Below are 9,576 nucleotides of genomic sequence, written 5' to 3' on the forward strand. Positions count from 1 at the left end.
AAGTGAATGTAGAGATGAATACTGCAAAAAGTAGGTTGCCGGTTGAGAGTTTTGGAGAATAGTAATAGACGAAGAGCAGAAATTGGCAAAGAGGATCAGAGGCAGAGGAGCAGACAGTAGCCACCTACCTGATCTTCCGCTCCATCCAGCCATTCTGTGATAAAGTGTATGAACGGTTTGTCTTAACGGTACCTCATAAAAATCACAGGAGACAAGCATCAATCAATAAACAGGTAGTGTTTTATTACAGAAACTACTCCACACAGTGTGAAGCACTCAGAAAGTAAACTTCACAGTCAAATGGATAAATCATTAAATAAAAGAAAACCACATAACCAATAGACACAACTTGTTCATTCTATAACTCCTGTGAACACTTTAACAAATCTACTTTTTTTTTAAAGCCTACTCCCAAATCGGGCTAGTTATAGCACCAAGAGAAAATGCATACCTAGATAAATATAGTAACATTTTCAAATAGACACATTGCTTTCAATAAGAAACGTCTCATTTCAAATGTAGGTCTACAGCTAGCATCTGCTAAGTTGTATGGCCTAATAAACCACTGTTCCATTTCTATGCAAACATCCGTTGAGACTGTGCTCATATGAACATGGCACAATAGTCACCTTTCACGCAAAACATCTTTTAATTTCCAACATTGAATATTAACCAAACCACTAATATAATCTAAAAATTAAAATAAATCGAAGAGAAAAATTGCCAAATTGTTTTTTTAGTTCAAATATTTTTTGMAAAGTAACTCACCACACAACCAATTGAGTCTTTAAAAAACACACTCATCACACACAACATCCCAAGCCAGATTCATAATCATATACATATTGTATCTCTACAGCACAGTTTGTCTGCATGGCTGACTGTAGCCAACAATAATGTAGGGCCTACATTGTAAACTGTCAAGCAACTTGTCCTCTGTCCTCATTGCTGTTACCACAAGGGAGAGCAGTCAGCAAGCTCACTATGAAGGAGGAAGAAGAAGAGAAGAGAGAAATAGTTAGATGATGCTCTGTGGATGGATGCTTGCATGAAAGAGAGAGGGAAAGGGCATAATAGTTAATATGGTGAGAGAGAAGAGAGAGAAGAGAGAGAGAGAGAGAGGAGAGAGAGAGAGAGAGAGAGAGAGAGAAGAGAGAGAGGAGAGAGAGAGAGAGAGAGAGAGAGAGAGAGAGAGAGAGAGAGAGAGAGAGAGAGAGAGAGAGAGAGGGGAAATGAGTGATGATGTGGTGAATACTGAACACTGTGTGACTAGTGATAGATCATCCCCACACTGCTTCCAGGCAGCACTGGTCTTTATTTCCCCCTCCCGTCCTTCCTGTGTGGCTCTACTCCCACTGGTCTACTCCAGCTSATGCATTACCTCTATAACACTCACATTAGTTTTGGGGAGGAAAATCATGATCATTTTACAGATGCTCTTATTCCCGCTGTTCTTTAATTCACTGGCACTGCTGCAGTGCTTTAAATATTATAACACAAGAAAAGGAAGGGAACAGGGTAGTTTTAACAGCAGTCAGCACTGTTTATGTACAGTCAGCATAGAAATTGGTTAGGTTGGAAATGGTGGAGTGTTTGGGCCGAAGGCCAAAATGGTCACCTTAGGATGGGGTTGGTGAGGTCTGGCAGAATCAGTGGTTTGTCTTCACCCTTACTGGTCTTGTTCTGCTCTTCCTCATCCTTAGTCCAGATTGATAGAACACACACACAAACACACACACACACACAATAAAACAACTCCAGTGAGGATTTCAGGGATATTGATATGGTGATTTTAACTGATTTGATGTCAGTATGTTTTGTTGATATTAAAATGTTTGGTCTGTGTTCGGATGTGCTATAGTCTTATATTTAGCTGTTCCCATTACGTATTCTCTGTGTTTTGGTGGTATTTAGTTTGACATTGGCTGTGATATGGTGGCCTACCGTCTCAGTCTGGAGACACTTCACACTACGGTGAGAGGAGCGTTCCAGGGCGTCGCTCCAGTAGGGTAGTCTGGGTGTCCTGTAGGGTAGTGGAGATGCAGGCATCTCATCCTCAGAAGAGGGTTTCTCATCCTGAAATGGGGTGTCAGCGCCACGAGCTGCAAAGGAAGACATGGTGTCTTTTAAATATGATGTCATGAGCATCCAAGAATGGGACGACGTCTGTACTATACTGTATATGACTAGAATGGGCACTGTGATTGCCTGGCATTGGGTCTGTACATTAGCCTCTATGGTATTAGTATCACTCACTGGTTGAGTAGTAGAGAGCCACTTCATTCCACTTATTGTCTGTAGCCACCTCCAGTCTCTGCTCCAACTGATGCATGTAGTCCAGCAGGTCCTGTGTGTATTTGAATGTGTACACAGCAACCATTACAGGGCATGACAAGCACAGATATGGAAACATCCACAACATGGTTTACTCAACCAAACCCATCACTACAAATTATTTTGAAACCTTATTTTGATCAGTGATGCCACACATAACAGCAGTTAAATATATAGACATAAAGAAGAGACACCCGATATTAACAGCAAATAGCCTGATCCTTGCCTGTCTTTCCATCTTCTGCTGGTCTCTCTCCTTCTGGTTCARTCTCATTCTGGCCTTCAGTTCCTGCACCTCCCTGCGGGAATCGCTCAGCAGCACCTGCAGGGGGCACTGGTGTGTTAAGAGATGGCCGGTGGGGTAAGTGTGACTTACAGCCTTGTGTGACTCACTGTGGGGAGCAGTGTGTGATGAATGGGTGTTGATGCCAGGCTGCTGGCACATCTATTTGTGTCTGTCTGTTTGCGTTTGTGTGTACTGTGAAAGTAGCCGAGGATGTTTTTTTTATTGGGGTTCGGCAAACAGTTTCCTGAAATCCGATCTGATCTGAATGTCCGATGAGGGCACAGATTAGTGACACGATGGTGATGGCAGTTATATTTAGACATGTATGTTTTCGTGTACCAATAGTTGTATATGGTCTATGTGTTTGTGTATGCTGAAATATAGCCTACCTATTGCAGTACAATTGACTATATTTACCCTGTTGCAATCCTTCTCTTTTCCAAGCTCAACTTCTAGTTTCTGCCTCTCCATCCTCTCCTCTTGGAGCCACTGCTCCTTCCGCTGCACCTCACGGCTTAACTTCTGCACCCTCTCTTTATCAAGCTACAGCAAGGAAAGACAGATTAATAGATTAAAAATAGGATACACATACACAAGATTCATAAATACAGAAATGATTGGCTGTATGCTAACTGAAATAGGTGGTTGTCTGATCCACATAGGCTAAGCTCTGTTGCCTCATATGCTCAGGATCTGTGAAACAGAGACGAGTTGGAGCCTTATTACGCCATATTCCTCAATGGAGTAGGAAACTTAGCTGGCTCCAGAAGTAGGGCTCAGAAAGGGGCTGTTTGAATTCATCTTAGTGCTATGCATTAACCTTGAGTAAAAAAAACAGGTGCCAGTCAATCTGGACTGGGCTAATAGGAATCAGCAAATGACTCAGCTTTTGATCTTGCATTATCCCTATGTTCTGCTGCACCAATTCTGTATTATGGGGTTACCCCCACCTCTGGTTTGTGCTGTATGTGTTTGTATTGGAGGTTGTGCTGTGAATTGTAGTGCTACCCTATCCAGTAACCACTGCATTAACCTCTGCTGCTTGTTTGAAGGTCTCTCTCTCCTGGGCCCAGTGGGCGCGTCCCTCCCTCAGGGCCAGGTCGGCCTCAGACTGCTGCAGGGTGAGCTGGGCGGCCTGCAGCCTGGCTTGGTGCAGCTCAGCGTGGCTGTGGCCCTGCTGAGCCCCCATCTCACTCAGCTCCTGCCTCAGACCTTCTGCCCCGCGTTCGCTGGCCTCCAAACGCTTTTGCACCGCCCTCAGATCAGCCAGCACAGCCCCGTTCTCCACCTGGGGGATAAGGGGAGATGTTAGTATGTTTTTTATGTGGATTTCTATAAACTTGTGTTAAGTTAAATGGCTAATCATCTTCCCATTGTTGAGGTCACTGGGTACTAGGAGCTGACACCCAATGTTTAGGTCACTGGGTACTAGGAGCTGACACCCAATGTTCAGGTCACTGGGTACTAGGAGCTGCGGACACCCAATGTTAGGTCACTGGGTACTAGGAGCTGACACCAATGTCAGGTCACTGGTACTAGGAGCTGACACCCAATGTTTAGGTCACTGGGTACTAGGAGCTGACACCCAATGTTCAGGTCACTGGGTACTAGGAGCTGACACCCAATGTTAGGTCACTGGGTACTAGGAGCTGACACCCAATGTTCAGGTCACTGGGTACAGGACTGACACCCAATGTCAGGTCACTGGTACTAGGAGCTGACACCCAATGTTCAGGTCACTGGGTACTAGGAGCTGACACCCAATGTTCAGGTCACTGGGTACTGGAGCTGACACCCAATGTTTAGGTCACTGGTATAGGAGCTGACACCCAATGTTCAGGTCACTGGGTACTAGGAGCTGACACCCAATGTTCAGGTCACTGGGGTATTAGGAGCTGACACCCATGTTTAGTCACTGGTTATTAGGAGCTGACACCAATGTCAGTGTCACTGGTACTAGGAGCTGACACCCAATGTTCAGGTCCACTGGGTATTAGAGCTGACACCCAATGTTCAGGTCACTGGGTTATTAGAGCTGACACCCAATGTTCAGGTCACTGGGTACTAGGAGCTGACAACCCAATGTTTAGGTCACTGGGTTATTAGGAGCTGACACCCAAGTTCAGGTCACTGGGTTATTAGGAGCTGACACCCAATGTTCAGGTCACTGGGTTATTAGGAGCTGACACCCAATGTTCAGGTCACTGGGTACTAGGAGCTGACACCCAATGTTCAGGTCACTGGGTACTAGGAGCTGACACCTGTCTTTAGATCAGGCCTGGCTCCAGAGATCTGCTGTTCTGGCACACTTCCACAAGTACCAACGTCAGGGCTGAGTAGGCTATGTAGGGATTTCAACTAGCTGTATTACTACACGAGAGGGAAACTACACACTATTGTTTACCTGCAGATTATTTCTCTCCTCTTCTTCATCCCTCAATTGAGTGGACATCTTTTTCACTCTCTCCTTCATCCTGTGGGTCAAAACAAAACAAAGCGGTAGACCCACAAASCGAGAGAAAGTAAGAAAGACAGAGTCAAAGTCTTCTCTTTCACAAACACTTAGTTACCTTTCAAGTTCAGCTTCTGTCTCCTTCCCTCTTTGAATTAGAACCATGATGTCATCTTCCAGCTCTCTGATTCGCTGCAGGCGCTCAGCTTTCTCATCCAATAGAGTAGACAAGGTTTCTTGAGAGGACTGCATATCCTTCCAGTGTTGGGGGGAGAGAAGAATAGCGATGAAAGGGTTTATGGCTATATAAACAAGATATATTTAAGCTTTTAAGCAGTTGTAAACAATCCAGATCCATTTATTTACAACATGTAGAATAGGTGCACCTTCTGGAGTATAAGGAAATATTTTTCTCTAAGTTCTGTGTCTACTGTACCAGTTACTGTCTGCTGATCTATCATCCATTTACCCAGTTTACATATACTGTTATACCTTTTGTTTCCCCTCCACCTTCTCCATCCTGTCGCAGCTCCGTCTCAGGTTGTCCCTCAACTCAGAGATCTCCTCATTCATCCCCTCCCTTTCTCGCTCCCACTCTTCCTTCGCCCTTTTGCTCCTTTCTTCCTCTCTCTCCTTCTCCCTCTCTGCCTCCTCCCGGGCCTGTTTTGAATCGGACTGTTCTCCAACAGTTCCATCCGCGAGGCTGGATAGCGAGACAATGTAAAAGATATGAAGAAAGAAGAAAAGAAAAAATAACCGAGAGAGAGAAGGGAGCGGAACGAAATATTTATATATTTTAATTGAAAATTGGGAGATAGGAGCTGATTTCTTCTTGAAGGAAGAACAAAATGGACGTTTTCAAATAGTTTTGGGGAGGCCTAAATCAGGAAGAAGAAAGATGGTTGCCAAGTGTCGCAAATTGTTCCGAGAAGGTTCCGACAGATTTGGAGGAGGAGAGAGAGCAGGCGTCTCTACTTGAAAAAAGAAACAGGAGAATCGAGGAAGAGAGATGCAAGAAAAGACGGAGTAGAAGAAATGAGTTTCGTATAGAGAGAGAGAGAGAGAGAGAGAGAGAGAGAGAAAGGGAGAAGACCAAGGGGTCCATGAAAGAAGGCTTGAGAGTAGGGCAACAATTTTCTTTTTTTCTCTTTTTTTAAAAAGGGACCGTGAGCTCCAATCTCCTCCCATGTTGGATTATTTTCAGACAGGTTGAAATGTAGGAGTGGGACACAGAGTTTATAGGTGAGAACAGGTGGAACGTGGTAGTTGAAGTGGTATTCAAACCCATGCCGACATCGGCTTTGTGCTTGACAGATTTCAGCACTACTGCTGCGCCACGCTCCCGCATGCAACTACTATTTTCAAAGGGAAATTATCAAAACAGGAATTGTTAAACCCTCAACTTGTATGGAGTAACCTCAAGGAACCAAACTATTAACATAGACTGCCCTCATGTGTGCATTAATTGTACCCACAAACTGTACTCATGTTGGACAAATTACAACATGAGTATGACACATTTATAAAGAAGTTAAGTGAAACTGAGCTACTGTCCATCCATACATCCCCACCTGCAGGAGTTGAGCTCTGGGCACCACCAGGAGCAGGTCGTCCCCATCCCCCTCTCCGCCCTCCTCATCCTCGTCRCGCTCCTCTGTCAATGTCTCCAGCTCATCCAGAGGCCTGGAAATGCAGAAGGTGAACTGGCGACTGCGGGCACACACCTCGCCTCTCTGATCCACATAGACAAACTGGTACTCCACCGCACTGGGGCGGGGCAGGTAAGAGGCTGTGAAGAGGGAGGAGATATGGAGTGGGGGTATATATATATATTTTTCACTTCTCCTGTTTGGTTTATCATATTTTCTTCCCCAAAAACTGATCAAATGTGTTGAGTATAATATTTACCAATTTTAAGTCAATTGTATGCTGCATCAAGGGGTTTGACTAGTTGACAAAAAAAAAAATGCTAATTTGCTGGTAAACCCAGCCTTAAAAGGTACTTCTCATTCCTGTGCTAATCTAACATGATGGATGCATTCTTACCTTGGAAATGTACACAGCAGTTGGCATTATTTCCTTCTGTGTACCCCTCAGGAGTGAGAGCCCATGCAAAAGTGGTGTACTCTTTCACTGAAGACCAGCCAGCCTGAGTGAGACATTAGCAGTTATCCATATTGTTCATATCAATAATAGGCTACCCTTGTGATTTTTTGGAAGTGTTCTTTTGTTTTAAACATCAAAACAGTACAATGCACAAACGCTTAGTGATTTAAAAAAAAGTGGAACGTAATCTTTCAAATAGCCTACTAATGCTGTTAAAATACCTTTATAGTGATCACTCTGGCTCTTTTTCTAAAAATGTAAAACAGGAAAATCTTGTGATTCCTATAAAATGAGTGAAATGTACTATTTGCAGGAAGAAAGGTAGGTTGTGAATGTTACTACACCTTGAAGAGGCCTATCCAGTCCTTGTTGGTCCAGTGATGATGAGAGGTAAGGCTGTAGTGGCACTCCACTCTACTTTGGGGGAAATACATCTGTCCCACATTCCGAAATTCCACCTTGGACTGCTTTTCCATGGCAATTAGGAGCTCTGTGGAGACGAAAACATGACGTGGAAATGTGAAATGTGTTCCAGTCCAGTGGAGAACAGCTGATGAAAAATGATAGCGGTACAAGTTTAGGAATGTGATGTGTTCACTGTAACAGACACGCATATGTCCCAATGTTCGTAACAAACAACACCACGAGTATGCTTGAGATTAAGGCCATAAAACAAGCTATGGATGAAGGAAAAACAGCAATGTTGCCATTTTACTTCTACTGTGGCATCTGCTTTAAAGGCTATTTGGTTTACACTATTCCATAGTTTTATACTCTTTAAAAGTAACATGCTTGTAGTAAGCCTAAATTACAATATTACTTGAAAGCTACTATTCAGATTGGAAATCTTTGGATGTAGGCAGACCATAGCCTTTAGCCTACTTACCTACATATTGACCCTTTCATTGCACTGGTTAAAAGCCTTCAATCCAGTTTATGGTTTTAAAGCTGATCTTAAATACAATAAAAAGTAGAGGTGGTAGATGTACATCAGCTGGTGTGTTTTATCTCCAATTGGAAGCCTACAGGCAGCGGCATCATATTTTGCAATGTCATGGATTGAGATCAAGGGCCTAAAGCTATTCTTGGTAACATTCTGATGAATGGCAAAACCTCTTCGAGTGTAGTTGATGGACAGGAGCAAATATTAGATTTCCAAGAGTTGTGAAATGAGCGTTCACTGTCCATGCCAGAATCGTTTCTGAAAATACTAAAACAAGCAGGACTCCAGAGAGTGTGAGAGAACTGAGCCAGCAGCCAAGCAACGATGATAGTGAAGTAGGGAATATAGGCCTACATGATTTTTGTTGTTGTCATGATGTTGCTGTGATCACCCAAAGATTATGCAACATTGTTATCGTACATTATTGTTTTGTCTACACATCTTAACCTGTCACTGTAATTACTAGGTAATTGACATGTTTGCTTCATTTAAAAGTAGATTACACCTCAGACAGCCTAAGGGATTAATAAACAAACTTTTACAAAAATAATTCATCTAAAATATAGTTATAACGTATTATGACATGGCATAGGCTATAATAGCCTAGATTCATTGATAAATGCTCCAACTTGGGCTGAACTGTCCCCTTAAAATTAACATAACCTCATACATTTGAAAAGATGATCATTTAGTTAATATTATGCTTGTGTTACCAATACGCCTAACTAAATGTTGCCATGGTAGCTTGAAATTAAAGCCTAGTAAACCAATTTGATTTGGAGCCTAAATGATTAAGCATTTGTCAAGTCAGCAAGTCATACTTTTGTTATCATGGAAGAAATTAACAACATTGATAAATTAATGCACATACATTGTCATGGATTTTTTTTAAAGCTTACCTAAAGTGGCTACGCAATTTTCCCCCAATGTCTTCAGTGCTGCCTATTTGTCAGAGAGATGTGATTGAAATCAAGTGATGTATGCTCGCCTGTCAACTAATAGCAGGCTGCCTTAGCTACTACAACACAAACACACACCCGGGAACAGCATGAAAACAGTTGGCTCCATTATGGTAAATGCAGTTCTTGAGAGGACATCACATCCTGAAAGGAATATACAACTTTTGGTCTTGGACTACAACTGCCATGTGGGGCGCATGGTAGTAAAAAGATAGCGCTGTCACGTTGAGATATAAAAGAACTGTCACTCACTGCGTCTTTTGAGATTGATTGGTTTACTGACTTATTGTAAATGAAAGCGCAGTTGGAAGAATGCGTTTCCGAGTAGAGTTTTAAATCTGTTCTCTTTTTCTCTTTAGGCTACTGTGAAAACAGGCTGTATTTCATATGAAACATACCGAACTCACAGACGGATATTTGGAACATTTGCGTAATTTGTTAACCTTTATGTAATAACATAAAATAATAAATACAATAATCACAAAAATACGTTGAT

General features: G+C 42.7%; 1 protein-coding gene across 1 annotated transcript; it reads right to left on the reverse strand.

Moving 5' to 3' along the window:
- Nucleotides 1-280: 280 nt before the first annotated feature.
- Nucleotides 281-9,111, reverse strand: calcoco1b (calcium binding and coiled-coil domain 1b). The gene is made up of 14 exons (XM_023996715.2): nucleotides 9,021-9,111; nucleotides 7,523-7,668; nucleotides 7,119-7,221; nucleotides 6,636-6,861; nucleotides 5,565-5,775; nucleotides 5,191-5,327; nucleotides 5,025-5,094; nucleotides 3,654-3,908; nucleotides 3,038-3,163; nucleotides 2,561-2,656; nucleotides 2,257-2,347; nucleotides 1,945-2,102; nucleotides 1,619-1,698; nucleotides 281-982 (listed from the first exon to the last, which is right to left on the reverse strand). The coding sequence occupies exons 2-14, from the start codon at nucleotides 7,652-7,654 to the stop codon at nucleotides 952-954; spliced, it is 1,716 nt and encodes a 571-aa protein (XP_023852483.2). The 5' UTR covers nucleotides 7,655-7,668; nucleotides 9,021-9,111; the 3' UTR covers nucleotides 281-951.
- Between the last annotated feature and the right edge of the window lie 465 nt (nucleotides 9,112-9,576).

The sequence above is a fragment of the Salvelinus sp. IW2-2015 genome, linkage group LG11 (assembly GCF_002910315.2).
Source record: "Salvelinus sp. IW2-2015 linkage group LG11, ASM291031v2, whole genome shotgun sequence".
In the NCBI taxonomy this organism is placed as follows: Eukaryota; Metazoa; Chordata; class Actinopteri; order Salmoniformes; family Salmonidae; genus Salvelinus; species Salvelinus sp. IW2-2015.